Genomic DNA, 15,053 nt, shown 5'->3' with positions numbered 1-15,053 from the left:
CCATCCCCTCAGTTTCTACAGAACTTTAGAGAACTTTCACTGCAGGTTCTATGCAGGGCCTGGTGAACAGTGACGACGGTCACAATAAATGCTACACAGTACAGCTCATTCCCCAAAGAATATGGCTCAAATGTGACCCAATCAAACCCACCCACCCCCCCAAAAAAAAAGGTTTGTGCAAATAAATGTACTGTAGTTGAGTGTACAATTAGAGGGGGCAAAGTTCCAAAAGGGACAAGGGGATCAGCAGTTCCAAAAGGGACAAGGGGATCAGCAGAGCTCAATTATGTCTCTTAAGGACCATTTTCCATTGTACAGTACTCCATTTGTACACTTATATCCCACTATGTAGTGCTGTGGAACTGTCCAGAGAAATTTACAGTTCATAGCAAATATTCAAAGTTGCCTAGTGATAGAGCTGGTGCCTAAACACCTTGAGGTTGTGAGACTGAATCCCAGTGCTGCTTCTTGTGACCCTGGGCAAGTCACTTAATCCTCCATTGCCTTAGGTACAAAATAAGAACCTAGGTAAACCGCTTTGAATGTGTAACCACAAAAAGCCCCTTTCCCTTTATATCTAAGTAAATGTGTAGTGCCACTATAGCTGTGATTTATAAACAGGGCATTTAGACTGTGAAGGCACGAGAGCACGTTTTCCATAGAGACCAAACACGCCTTTGTGCCATTCTGGGAAGTTAACCTCCTAACTCTACAAAATTGCAGACAAAGTTGCGTACACAAGTTACAGAACAGGGTCAGTCATAATTTAATTTAAATAATTGCCTTTAGTTGTCACTAATGTACAAATTGTGAGTGTAAAATCCATAGCATACAATTGCAAAAGAGACATGGGCATGTCAGAGGTGTACCTACCATTTAAGTGCATGGACTCTAGAACACTAGCAGTGTTGCAACAAACTACCAACAGTCGGACATATAACTGCAGACTTGGACATGTAACTGCCAATTCAGAATTTGCGTGTCAATCATGCAACTGCACCATTTGTAAAATCACATCTATATGAAAGGTAAGCACCAGAAATGGAGGCCAGGGTTTTTGCCAGGGTTTTAAAGGCCTACATTTCCGGTGCCTACCTTCCATGAGAATTGTTTAAAGAGACAAATAAGGTCACATTTTGGAGGTGTCTAAGGGTGCCTCCATTTTTTTTAAACAACCTTTTATTTGGTTTTTGATCAATTACTGCATTGATTGAACCAATTAAACAGATTAAGTTAGGCAGTGGTAGGGTGCAGTGGCCAACTTTAGGCAACTTTTTGAGAATTATCCCCTCTGTGCAGAGACTTACCGTATTTTCACGCAAATAACGCGCACCCGTATAAAACGCGCACACGGGTATAGCGCGCAGAAATCACGATGATATGTACAAAAACTTTGGTATACCACGCTCACGGGTATACCGCGCATGCTGCCCGACGCTCCTTTCGCCCGACCTGACTTTCCGACTCTCCGTTCACCCCCCCTGACTTCCGTGCACTGTCCCCCCTTGAAGGTCTGTCCCCATCCTGAAAGCCTGATGCCCCCCCCCCGACGTCCGATACATCCCTCCCCCCGAAGGACCGCCGACTCCCCAACAATATCGGGCCAACCCGACCATGTGCCTCAGGCCGCGCCCCCAGGTGGGACCTAAGGCTCCAGGGCCTATTCTGATTGGCCCACGCGCCTTAGGCCCCACCAGTAGGCGGAGCTTTAGGATGGATGGGCCAATCCGGCCTCATTCCTTCGTTGGCTGCCTGCCGGACAGGCGGGTTTGGCTCCCGTCTGTCCGGCCAACTACCAAAGGTACGGGGAAGGGGGGTCGTGGGGGTCGCCAGGGGGGTCGCGGGTCGGCTGGGGGAGCGGTCGGAGGTTCTTGGGGGGGGCGGTCGTTGGGGGGAGGGGGGTTTGCGTCGAGGGCAGGAGGGCCTGGGATCCCTCCTGCCCGTAATGTAGTGCGGGGTGGGGTTAGGGGGTCGCCGTGGCCAGGAGGGTTTGGGCTCCCTTCTGGCCCAACTACCAAAGGTACGGGGAAGGGGGGTGGGGGGGTCGCGGGTCGGCTGGGGGAGCGGTCGGAGGTTCTTGGGGGGGGGCGGTCGTTGGGGGGGAGGGGGGTTTGCGTCGAGGGCAGGAGGGCCTGGGATCCCTCCTGCCCGTAATGTAGTGCGGGGTGGGGTTAGGGGGTCGCCGTGGCCAGGAGGGTTTGGGCTCCCTTCTGGCCCGATATTGTCGGGAAGTCGGCGGTCCTTCGGGGTGGGGGTGTGAGTGGTCCTGCCGGGGGGGGGGGGATGTATCGGACGTCGGGGAGTCGGCCGGGCAAGAGGGCTTGGGCTCCCTCTTGCTCCGATCGTGGATGCGGGTGCGGGTGGGAGCGCGTGCGAGCGGTCGTTCGGGGTGGGGGTGCGAGCGGTCCTGCTGGGGGGGGGGGTGAATCGGGCGTCGGGCGGGGTGGGAACTATGTTTTAAAACTTTTGTATACCGCGCTCACGCATATAACGCGCGAGGGGTATGCGCGGTAGGTAAAAACGCGTATAACGCGCGCGTTATATGCGTGAAAATACGGTATCTGCTCCAAGACAATGCAGATATGTGAACAAGAGGGGGAAAGAAGAATTTTGCCTCAAAAATAGCACAGCAATACAGTAGAGAGAAAGGCAAATGAGATGTCAGATAATCAACCAAACAGTTACTTTATTGTGCAAATAATGAAAAGTCACATAATTTTAATAGTCTATAATCTAAAGTCCATCTTGAATGCAAGATATCATAAAGAAATCCAAAATCTGTGATATGGGATAAATCTTTGACAATGTAGTTGTTACTAGACTAAGATTATTATTTTGAACTGCTGCTTCATGGGCAACATTGCCTGAGAAATACACTTCCTGGATTTTTTGTCATAAGAAAAGACTTATTTTCAATAAATTAACTTGGCAACAAGTAAGAAAGGGGCAAACGGAATCAAATTCTTAATATGGCTGCTTAAGAGGTCATCTGCCAACACATAATGCACACTAAGGTCCGTTAGCATAAGTTAAGTGCCACATGGTCCATGGATACAAGATAAGAGGCAAAGCATTCAGTGCACACTAAGCTTTATTAAAAAGAGCCCCTAAATAAGAAAACATTGCACCATAGCACGAAGGACTAACCATTGGACTGTTTCACCACAGGAGACATTTATCCTCCTTTGACAAAACTGTAGTGTGATTTAGCACCAACCGCGGCAATACCACCACTGACACTCATAGAATTCCTATGAGCATCGGACCTGTTACCGCCACAGCCAGTGCAAAAAACCACACTACGGTTTTGTAAAAGGAAGGGGGGGTGTTAAAGCCTTAGATTTCTGGTAAATTAATAAGCCTTTTCATGAAAAAAAAGCAACAACAAAAAAACAACGAACAAGGTAAATCAAAACCTGTAGAAAACAAATGTGACTGAAGTATTTAAATTGTATCAAGGATTCCCAAACTGGGCAACATAATTCAAACTAGGGAGTAGGGGGCGGGCGGGATGTCCTTCACAAAATTCTCATGCAACACTGGCAACCATAATAGGATCTCAAACCTGTGCCTACTCAACGAGAGGCAGATTCACAGTAACATCAGATGACACTGTATGGCCTGGAACAAAAGCACAAGATGGAAAGCTCGAGTTGGGACTGTGAGGTCTTTAGATGTCACATTTGGGAACATTTTTACACGACTACAGTAAATGCAGGACCAACTCAAGGCAAGAGCCAGGTGAAGGGGGGATAAAATGTTCAAGGGTGCCAAAAGCCTGCCTCAGCAGTTTAGCCTTCACAATGATGAACATATGTTTTGCTCTCACCTCTGTACTGCCACAAGTTAATCTGTTCTCATGTTAATTACTATTCTCAATTTTAAATCTGGGATGGTGCCAGCAACTGAATGTGGAGAGTACAGCAACATGCACTGCTGTAAAAGAACAAGTACAGCTGAGGCTGGTAGAGAGGGAGAGGGAGGGGCAGCTGCCAGTACAGCACCACAACACTGAACTAGAACCAAAAGTATAAGTCAAAATTAAGTTGATGGTAGGCACCTACCAGAAAGTAGATATGTTTGGCATGGGAGGCGCCTAAACTAGACTTAGGTGCTGGTATTTAGGCCAAGTAAACCCTGGCATATTGTAAATAGTGAGTGCCAAAGTCCAGTTTAGGTGCTGCTAGATGCAGTGCTATAAATGGTGCCTAACTTAAGATTGATTGCTTTCCTCAGTGCCTATGTTTTAGGCACTATATATGGAATTGGGCCTTTAACTCTATAAAACAGGCACATCATTAAGCCCCTATTTGCTCTTCCCTCCTAGGCGACTCTTATACAAACTGTCTTCTTAATATGTTGAACAGGGAGCTTGTTAGATTTTCAGGATCTGCATAATGAATACGCATAACATTAATCACTGTTATTTACCAATATGAATATTATTTAGGTGTCTATGGCACCACCTTTTTTTTGTTAAATATTTGCTTGTATAGAAAATGAGATGTCTTAGACAAAAATGAGATATCTAATAAATAGACAAGATAATTTATCAAAAAAAAAAAAAAAAGATACATTAAGCAATAAATCTAGCATTTTCAAAAGAAAATACATAAAATAAGAAACTTACTTTTGGTGATCATAAACAAGACGGCCATCATTGCCAACCATCACTATTACTGGATTGTTTTTCTAAAACAAAGCAGAGAGTTTCAACTCTTTATAAGACAGAACAACATTCTCAACGTACAGCAAGCTCTATATAGCAACTTACCACAAAAAGAAATAAGACCTTTACAAATACACTTCCCCCTCCGTATTCGCAGTGATAGGGGAACAGCATGACCGCGAGTACAGAAAAACCGCAAATAACTTTTTGTATGCTATTCGCGGGTTTTCTGTTAAAAAAAACAAAAACAAAACACCACCCTAGAAAAGGCACAAAACCGCGAATAACCTGACCTGTTCCTCTGTGGCTGTAAAGGAAAGTGTGGGTCTGGATCCTGAGAACCGCTTCCAGAATAGAGGGCAGGTCTACCACTGCGCGAGGGAGAGAGCAGTAACCTGTGGTTTGGCGGGGTACTTCTACTAAAAAAGCTGTGGAACCACGGGGTGCAAGGGGATATCTACCGATGGATCAAACACTGGTTGGCAGGCAGGAAACAGAGGGTTGGAGTAAAGGGCCAATACTCAGACTGGCAATGGGTCACGAGCGGAGTTCCACAGGGGTCGGTGCTGGAACCTCTATTGTTCAATATATTTATTGACGATCTGGAGATGGGGACAAAATGTGAGGTTATCAAATTTGCTGATGACACCAAACTCTGCAGCAGGGTTAGGAACACGGAAGACTGTGAAAACCTGCAAAGGGACCTAACGAGACTGGAAGACTGGGCAAATAAGTGGCAAATGAGTTTTAACGTAGAGAAATGCAAAGTCATGCATGTAGGGAAAAAGAACCCGATGTTCAGCTACAAAATGGGGGGAACACGGCTAGGGGTGAGTAACCTTGAAAGGGATCTAGGGGTGATGGTCGACACATCACTGAAACCATCGGCGCAGTGTGCGACAGCCTCAAAGAAAGCAAACAGAATGCTGGGCATCATCAAAAAGGGTATCACAACCAGGACGAAGGAAGTCATCATGCCGCTGTATCGCGCAATGGTGCGCCCGCACCTGGAGTACTGTGTTCAATACTGGTCGCCGTACCTCAAAAAAGGACATGGCGGTACTCTAGGGAGTGCAGAGGAGGGCGACTAAACTGATAAAAGGTATGGAAAATTTCTCATACGCTGACAGGTTAAAAACGCTGGGGCTGTTCTCTCTGGAGAAGAGGAGACTTAGAGGGGACATGATAGAAACCTTCAAAATCCTAAAGGGCATAGAGAAAGTGAATAAGAACAGTTTCTTCAAACTGTGGGGAGCCACAAGCACTAGGGGTCACTCGGAGAAATTGAAAGGGACAGGTTTAGAACAAATGCTAGGAAGTTCTTTTTTACCCAGAGGGTGGTGGACACATGGAACAAGCTTCCGGAGGAGGTGATAAGCCAGAACTCTGTACAGGGGTTCAAGGAAGGTTTGGATAGGTTCCTGGAGGATAAGGGGATAGAGGGGTACAGATAGAACTTGAGGTAGGTTATAGAAGTGGTCAGAAACCACTTCACAGGTCGCGGACCTGATGGGCCGCCGCGGGAGCGGACCGTTGGGCAGGATGGACCTCTGGTCTGACCCAGTGGAGGCAACTTCTTATGTTCTTAGACTGCGCGCCTGGCGCTGGCAAATAACAGGTAGAGTTAGCGCATGCCCGGAACAATGGGAAGACACGTAATGGAAAAGTACATATACATATCACTGTTCATCTTCTACAACAGGGGCTCTCAACGCTAGCCTGCAAGGACCCCATTCGGATCTGGTCATCAAGGTAAGCAAGCTGTAGAAATGTATGTTATACGTATAAGCATATTATGTAAGAAAAATCTCATCTGATGAATTTTCACTATCAGTATTCTAAAAACTGACCTGTTTCCTGATCTAACTGTTTGCTTTGAATGGATAGAAAAAAAAAATGAAGAAAAAAAAAAAAAACAAAAAACACCAAAACGCAGGGAACAAATCCCAATTGCCAAAAAATAATTCCCATATGAGTAAGGTTGAATTCAGAAATGAGTAATGCAACCTGTGAACTGAACAAACCCTTAAACAGAGAATCTAATGTTAATAAGTGCATCACAGTATACTTTGTTTTGCATGGGCAGGCGTGTGTTTCACTGGGTGGAAAACTATTAGCCCTGTAAATTTAACACCAGCACAGCCACAGTCCAAGCAATCTTCCTGAAAGAACACAAACCTTTCCATCATTGTCGAAGGAGTCAAAGAAGATGCCAACACCATTCCATGAATCAGCTGCCCCAAAAACGTTGCCATCAAAGCCCTGGTGTTCAGTAAACCAGATCGCCTATCCACAGAGTAAAATTACCAGTAGTTAATAGGGGATTATTCAAGTTTGCCATTTAAAACTTTTCTTTCACATGTGAAACAGGTGCTTACCAAACCATCTGCTCCAACTCTGCCTCTTCCGGTCACTCGAAACGCTACCTGCGTTTCCCAGTTCTCAAAGAGGGAAACACTTTTTGTCCAAACTGACCCCCGCTGGCTTTTCAAAGATGGGGTTATTCGAATCTGATCGGCACTCGGTATAGCACCTGAAAGAAAAAAATCCATTGCAAAGGTCAGAGTGAAAATGCAGCACCAAAACCGTATGAAGTCTGTGGCTGTGGAAACAGTAAAGCAGCACTGGATTTGTTTTAGGTTTGGGGAGGGGAAAAAGAAGTGTTTTAGTGGAGTGGAGGTTCTCAAATTCTGTATGCTAGCATTACAGGAGGAAGGTTTTAAAATCTCAGTGTCTATACCATAACATAAGATTAGCTTTACTGGGTCAGACCAAAGGTTCATCAAGCCCAGTAGCCCTTTCTCACTAGTTCCTGGCCAAAACTCATAGGAAATGGCTGCCATGAGCTCCTGTAGTCTCTCAAGACTACGACGGGAGCTCACGGCAGCCATTTCCTACGAGTGATCTGCATGGGGCAGGAGCGTAGGAAGATCGCTCCTGCCCCAAAAACCCACTAGACCACCAGGTAAGGCTTAAGGAATTCTGGAGGAAACCGAGAGGGAGGCAGGCAAGGTCTGGAATACAGTTTAATTTGTTTTTAAAATTGTTTTTAAAAAATTGCGAATAACCAAACTAAACCTTAAGTTTGTATACCGCATCATCTACATAAAGATAGAGCTTGGCACGGTTTACAGGTAATTGAATAAATGAGGGAAGGACATAAGAAATCAGAGGTTATGAAGAGGAGGATAGCTAGCTTTACATTTTAAATAACCGAATCCGCAGACGCTGAAACTGCGGATTCGAAGGGATAAGTGTACACACAGGGGTCATCTATAGGCCTCAACTGCAAAGAAGTTGAACAAAAAGCTGGTGGCAGATTGTCAAAACTTGAGTCTGAAAGGGGAAATGTTCCTACTTGAAGATTTCAACCTTCCTGATGTGGACTGGACCCTGTCTGAAGAATTGGAAAGAAGCAAAGATTTGTGGATGCCCTTCAAAGCACTCTGCTCAGACAAGGGAAGGGACAATGCTGGAGGTAGTGCTCATGAATGGTGAAAGTGTCTAATGTTGAGGTGGGTGCCCACCTTAGTAACAGTGATCATCATACAGTATGATCTGATATTTTGCAATTCTTGCTTTCTTATTCTTAACGCTGTTAAGAATAAGAAAGCAAGAATAATGTTGTTAAGAATAAGAAAGCAAGCATCGCAAAATATGTGGGGTAGTGGGGTAGTGAAAGTGGATAAAGCCCTGAAGAAACAGTTGCTGACCGTGAAACGTTGGCCAGTATTCTGTATCACTGATACCGACATAATTTATAAGGCTGCTAATCATCTTAGTCCTGCTAGTGTAGTGGTAGTAGCACATTCACTTCAGAAGTTTTTTTGGCCAATGATGTGGGTTGAGGTGATGTGAGCTTAGGCTCTGCCGTAATAATACCAGAGGCCTTTTTCTTCCGTTGTGTTTGTGCTTTCTAGTTAGTAGGTGGAGTACTTCTATTTATTTATTCAGTAAAATAAGGGCATTCCTGAAGAAATAACTGATAGAACGGGAGGATATAAGGGACATTGAAGTCTCTGGTCCAAGCTGAAAGGAGCGTTTGGTGAAGTGGTTAAAGCTTCAGCACCCTGAGGTTGTGGGTTCAAACTCATGCTGCTCCTTGCGACATTGGGCAAGTCATTTAATCCCCCCTACAGCCCAAAGTACATTAGATAAATTGTGAGCCCACTGGGAAAAAATGCTCGAGTACCTGAATAAATTCATGTAAACCATTCTGAGCTCCCATGGGAGAACGATATTTAAAAATAAATAAATGGCAACTGAGTTCTATGTAAGGAAAATGAATGAAAGCAAGAAAAAAACCATTATGGTTCTCAAAACAGGTGGCTGAAAAAATGAAAGGTGGCATTCAAGGAATATAAAAACGCAAGAAGAGAAATGCAACTGGTGAAAGCTCAGGCAGAAGAAAAAAATGGCTAGAGACATAAAAAGCGGAGATGATTTTTTTCAGGTTTATTGGAGAAAAGAGGAAGACTAGAAATGGAATTGTGAGACTAAAAGATGTCTGAGAACTGTTATGTGGAAAGTGATGAGGAACAAGCAGACATACTAAACAAACTATTCTGTTCATGGAAGAAAAGTCTGGAGGACACAGTTGGCTGACAAGGTTATGTATGGGAGTAAAGTAGATATCACACCGTTCACAAAAGGAAGCGTTTATGAACAACTGGAAAAACTAAAAATGGATAAAGGCCATGGGACTGGACAAAATCCACCCTAGGTATTGAGTGAACTCAGATGCACTTGCGGGACCTCTTACATATTTGTTCAATGAATCCTTGGAGACAGGAGAGGTTACTCAGGATTGGAGAAGAGCAAACGTGGTCCCTCTACACAAAAATAGGGACAGAGAAGTCAGAAACTACAGGTCAGTAAGCCTCACTTTGGTGGCTGGAAAAATAATGGAAACTCTGTGAAGGAAAGAATGAATTATCTGGAATTTAATGGGGTGCCCAGAACATCGATCGCGATCGACCGGTCGATCGCTAAGGCAACACGAGTCGATCGCAGAGCCATGCCTTCCCTTCTCTTTTCTCCCCTCCTGACCGGCGTGCTCTCAATTAATCCGCCTCTTGGAGAACACCAGCCTGAGGGTTGGGGGGGAGATGGAGCTTCTAGCGCCATACCACGCAAGCCAGATATTTCACGGGAGAGGTGCGAAGGTGCTTGGGCAACCAGGTGTTTATGGCCCGCTTCCAGCTTTGTTGCCTGTAGAAAACGTTGCTCTGCCTGTTGTGGTAAGAGAGCTGAGGTTGGGAAGAGTATGGCCAGTCTGTTGTAGTTAGGATCTAAAGAAAATTAGTATAATAATGAGTAGACTAGAGAAAAAACTGAGGAGATGATATTCAGCTTGGGTGTTTTAAGATCCCACCCTGAGTGTAAGATCATCTTAAAATGAATTCTTATAGATAGTCATTTAAGACACCTTATTTACTGAAATCATTATTGAAGTAAGGATAAAAATCAGGTAGGGAGAGAGTGCTATGATGTCAAAAGTCTGGGCTGGCGGCATCTGCTGCTTTCACATTTAAAGTCCGCTGGCTTTTTCACTGAGCACTATTATTTAGCTATAATATATTTTGATTCGATAAATTGATCCTCTATTTTTAGAAAGTCATAGAATAGAATTGAGAATTGAAGTTTTTGAAGGTTAAACTCACAATTTTTGGATGAGTGTGTAGTTTCAGTAGCTGAACCATCCACCCTACAGTTCTCACCTGGTGCCCTCAGATCATTTCTTGTTCCGAGTTTTGAAGAAATCTCTCCCTGGACAGCTTTTTTTCAAGCTATGAAGACATTAAGAAAGCTGGGACATCCTGGTTTGAAGGTCAAACAGAATTCTTCTTTTCAAAGGTGTTAAAGTCATTGCAGGAAAAGTGGATGAAGTGTATGGAGCTATCAAGAACTATATTGAAAAATAAAACAAAACTTTTTTTGAAAACTCTTTTCTTTCCTACTAAGGTAGATAAATTTTTTAATGGCCCTCATATACTGCTAAATAGATGCCAAATGCAGCCAAAAGGGCTATTAGAGTGGTAGACAAGTGGGTATAGTAGGTTTTGGGGGAGTTTATGAGGGCTCAGCATAAAATTATAAGGGAATTTATGGTGTGATGTACTTCTGGTACCCTTTATGCAACGGTCACAACGATGCCCTCTAAAGTGCCTCACTGCTCTCTTGGCATGTTTATGTGGCCAGTCCATTACAATGCTGGCCCCTCCCACGTCCAAATGGCCTGGGTTTAGGTGTTTTGGTGGACAAAATGGTGAACAAAGCTGCACGTCCTAAGGTTGGACATCCTGGTGGTCAAGACATCCAAGTAGACGATTTACAAAAAATAAATTTTTGGAACGTCTTGCGGTGTTGCCGGTTTCAAAAATGGCCATGTCTCTGCCTCCGACTTTGGACATTTCTCGCAAGATGTCCAAAGTCAGACTCGACGTCCTCTCAAAAATGCTTCTCCACATTACATAGAAAATCCCCCCCTCCCAAAAAAAAAAAAGGCAAAGGGAATGGAGACTTGTATATTGCCTTTTTGTAGCTTTGGCATTTCAAAGCCAACACTCAAAGTGGTGGGCACTGGAGGATCAAATGACTTGCCCAGGGTCAGAGGGAGCAGCACTGGGATTTGATCTCACAAACTCTTGAGTGCAGAGGCAGCAACTGTGGTCAATTTAGTCAAGACTAACTATATGCCAAAGTACTGGAGATCATCTTCCTTATTTATTTATATCACATTTATAAACAATTTTCCTGACTGAAAGATCATTCAAAATGGTTTACAAAGTCACAAAAATACTTGCTATTAATACAGAGTAATGAGGCACACTGGAATATTAGCACACAAGTGACAATTTATACCAATATTCCAGCATGTAATCTTGGTTCCAGATCCTATTACAGAATTCACTCTCTGCGCATCACATTTTGTACACTTTATAGAACTGACTCCTATGCTGTAAAGGCTAAAGAATTGCAGCACTTGAAGTAAAGGGGAGGCACCATGGATTAATGCGGAAAGAGGGAATGAAAACATCTATTTACACCGATATGACACAAAATTGCCATAGAAGGGAAAGCACTGCTGCATTCCCATATGCCAGATGTGGTTTCTTCTAAAAGTAGGGAGATCCTAGAATCTCTATGTAGAATGATGACTCTAAACGCTGCAGTAGGGTTGACACCCTGGAAGATATGGATAACATAAGGAGGTTATCTATGAAAATTTAAAAATGGCCTGGAATTTGGCAACATTTAGTGGTTAAAAAAAAAGAAAAATCATACATTTTTGCAGAAAAAATCTCAAGGCAGAGGGTAGTACTAATGTTCATGAAAGAAACACAGGACTTGGACAATCTGTACCTAATATCTTAAGGTGGCCAATGGCAAAAAGGTATGTAGGGGGTCAAGCCCCTGAATAATATACACAGTGTATCACAGACTAATACATCAACCAACAGGAGGAAATATTTTTTCACTCAGAGAATAGTTAAGCTCTGGAACGCATTGCCAGAAGTTGTGGTAAGAGCAGATAGAATAGCTGATTTTAAGAAAGGTTTGGACTATTTCTTGGAGGAAACATTCATAGTCTGTTATTGAGAAAGGCATGCTTGCCCTGGATCGGTAGCATAGAATGTTGCTACATCTGTGAAGGACCCCTGGCCATAACCCTAGCACTATCAATCTAGTGACATATATGACTCAGTCTGGAGGCAAGACACCAGAGGAGTCGTGAGGATAAGATGTCAATAAATTAGCCACGGTATACGTTCAAGGTTCACTTTATTGCTAGTAGCACTGCAAAGACTTGACACCGAGTGTTTCAGCGTTTGTCAAGAGTCTCGAAGGCTGATTTCTCTATCATACGAATAGAACATAAAAACACAGGTCAATTGTCAGAGTGAGCAGAGAAGTAACAGAAGTAACTGGTGTCCAAAGCAAAGCCAAGGGTCCCTTGAACTTTATACCAGTGCCCAATTCATTGGCATCTCATCCTCACGCCTCCTCTGTTGTGCTGTGCTTCTCATGTCGTCGAGGCCTTCCTTGGGCTTTTGCTTTAGTCTGGAGGCATGCAGACAGCTTTGACAAGAACAATCGTTTCATGCAGCCCCAGACTGCTCAGAGCCCCTGGAATTTTGAGGAGGGAATATCCAAGGTGACACCAAGACACTCTTTTGGTTGGTCACAATTACGGACCAATCACCTATCATGATGGTATCATGATTTGTAAGGCCACTTCCGATAAGAACTTGTTTAAAAATGCACATTAGCTTTGACATCAAGCTCAAAACCTCAACAGCATCACAATGACAACAGCGCGTGTACTAATACATCAGCTACAGAAGATCACCACCACCTTGCACCTGCTATCAGGGTGAGGAGATGACCAGATATGAACAGACCGAGGTTTTATTTTATTATTACTACTACTAATTTCCATAGTACTACTACACATATGCAGCACTGTACATCAAATATAACCAGTTATATAAAACTATAACTTACAGTCTTTGATCACTATTTGAACTGGGCTATTCAAGTGGCTTTTGTCCATACAGGGTGCATGTCATGCTATCTGATTTCTGTTCATTTTATTATCTAAGTGCTTGCATTAGGAACATATATATCAATCCAAATCAGACCTATTCTGTTTACATAGTTTTCATTTTACTTTTGCAAATAAGTTTTTATATTTGCTCCTTGTGGTCCATGTGGCTTTACATGTGAATGAGATTTATGGAACATTTCTGGAACTTTCTATGTTTGGATGTATAGAGAAAACAATTGCCAGAAGAAAAGGAGATGAGGGTTCATAGACAAAATCGCGTGAGACAACGGCGCGCCGACAACTGAGCGCAAGGTTGACGGTGCGCCGAAGAAAAGCACTATTTTAAAGGGTTCCGACGGGGGGGGGGGGTGTTGGTGGGGAACCCCCCCTATTTTACTTAACAGACATCGCGCTGGCGTTGTGGGGGGGGGTTTTGGGGGGTTGTAACCCCCCTCATTATACTTGAAACCAAACTTTTTGCCTGTTTTTTAGGGATTGTATCTGAAAGCATGGGATCTGGAGGAAGATTACAGAGTTTAGCAGTTGGTTTGGCAGACTATATGGCTATTATTTTCTCTGTTTCTATCCACAATGCTCAAATGTAGTCTTAATTTTGCAACGTCTCTCATTAAAGGCAAAATGTGAGGGAAACATACAATACAGGTCTGTGAACAATATACCAAATACATCCCATCGGCATAAAACTGATTTGCTCTGGAGTCTCTGGACCTTGCTCCTAGCTAAGCTCTTGTTTATGAAAACCAATTCCAAGCTGAAACTGGTTTTCATTTGCACGACCTCAAATAAGAGAGCATAAATGTAGTGCACATATGCACATCACCAAGTTGGGCAATCCTATGTTCTATCCTTATCAATATATTTTGAGCGCCGGAGATACTCCAATCACTGTACACCGACGGCTGCATACGGGCCTTCCTGGTGTTCACTGAAGTGCCAGAACTTCATATGTAGCAGCAGTATATACTAATGATAAAGCAGCAAAAAAAATTTAATCAAACCGATCAGTTTCAGACTTTGGACCCACGGACAGATGTTGGAGCCACCACTGCTCTGCAACGAAAGCTGCAAGTGGGGAGTCAATGCAGGTCACTCGCCTTCAAACAAAAAGATGCGCAGCCTGCAGAAACAGCCCCAGTGGCTAGGACTGAGAATACCAACCCGCCTCGCGCAGGCCAGGCAACTGGGGGGATACTTACTGCCTGTGTGGACCCAAAAGGGCACAGTACCGTCACTCTGAACTAAATGCGGTCCCTTGAAGCTGTACTTGTATTCAAAGCGGCGGTGAGGCGCGGATGCAGGAGCGCCACCGTCCGCACTGGCGCCGAACCGGCACGGGGAGAAGAGAAGCAAGAACTGCAGCAGCAGCAGGCACAGTGCGGACGGGAGCCGGCCAACAGCAGCAGCGAAGAGCGGCACGCACACCGCCATCTTTACTCTGCTGACGTACCCTTCGCTGGAGCCGGAGGCGGAGCCAACTGAGCGGCCAGCCTAGCTGGCTGGCGAAGGGGAAGAAAGCCGCGGCCCCAGCCAACAGGGCGCTCGCTGATTGGCCGAGGGCGAAGCGCGGCGGGTGGGGGAGGAGGGAGAGGGAGGGGAGGGATGCACGTGGCGTGTAGCGCCTGGAGAAGCGTCAGCTGTCGTCACTTGTAGTTGCGGAAGAAAAGTGCTTTTGCAAGGATTCCTAGAGTGGAGTGTTACGCTGATACCTGGCTCCCAGGGCCGGCCTGACTATTAGGCAAGCCTAAGCGGTGGCATTTTTTTTTTAGGGGGGGGGGGAGGGAGAAAGATTTATTAAAAAACAAGCAGTAAGTC

At 44.5% G+C, this 15,053-nt stretch overlaps 1 protein-coding gene across 1 annotated transcript in view; it reads right to left on the bottom strand.

Annotated features, from left to right (window-relative positions):
• Nucleotides 1-14,743, bottom strand: part of LMAN1 (lectin, mannose binding 1) — an 81,242-nt gene extending 66,499 nt beyond the window's left edge. Inside the window, exons 1-4 of the mRNA XM_033933529.1 lie at nt 14,438-14,743; nt 7,048-7,202; nt 6,848-6,955; nt 4,631-4,692 (exon numbers count right to left, since the gene is read on the bottom strand). Of these exons, the coding sequence (XP_033789420.1) occupies nt 4,631-4,692; nt 6,848-6,955; nt 7,048-7,202; nt 14,438-14,669 (557 nt within the window). The 5' untranslated portion in view covers nt 14,670-14,743. The remainder of the gene's footprint in view (nt 1-4,630; nt 4,693-6,847; nt 6,956-7,047; nt 7,203-14,437) is intronic.
• Nucleotides 14,744-15,053: the final 310 nt, after the last annotated feature.

This window comes from Geotrypetes seraphini, chromosome 1 (assembly GCF_902459505.1).
Source record: "Geotrypetes seraphini chromosome 1, aGeoSer1.1, whole genome shotgun sequence".
Taxonomy (NCBI): Eukaryota; Metazoa; Chordata; class Amphibia; order Gymnophiona; family Dermophiidae; genus Geotrypetes; species Geotrypetes seraphini.
This window is presented reverse-complemented; position numbering and strand designations above follow the sequence as displayed.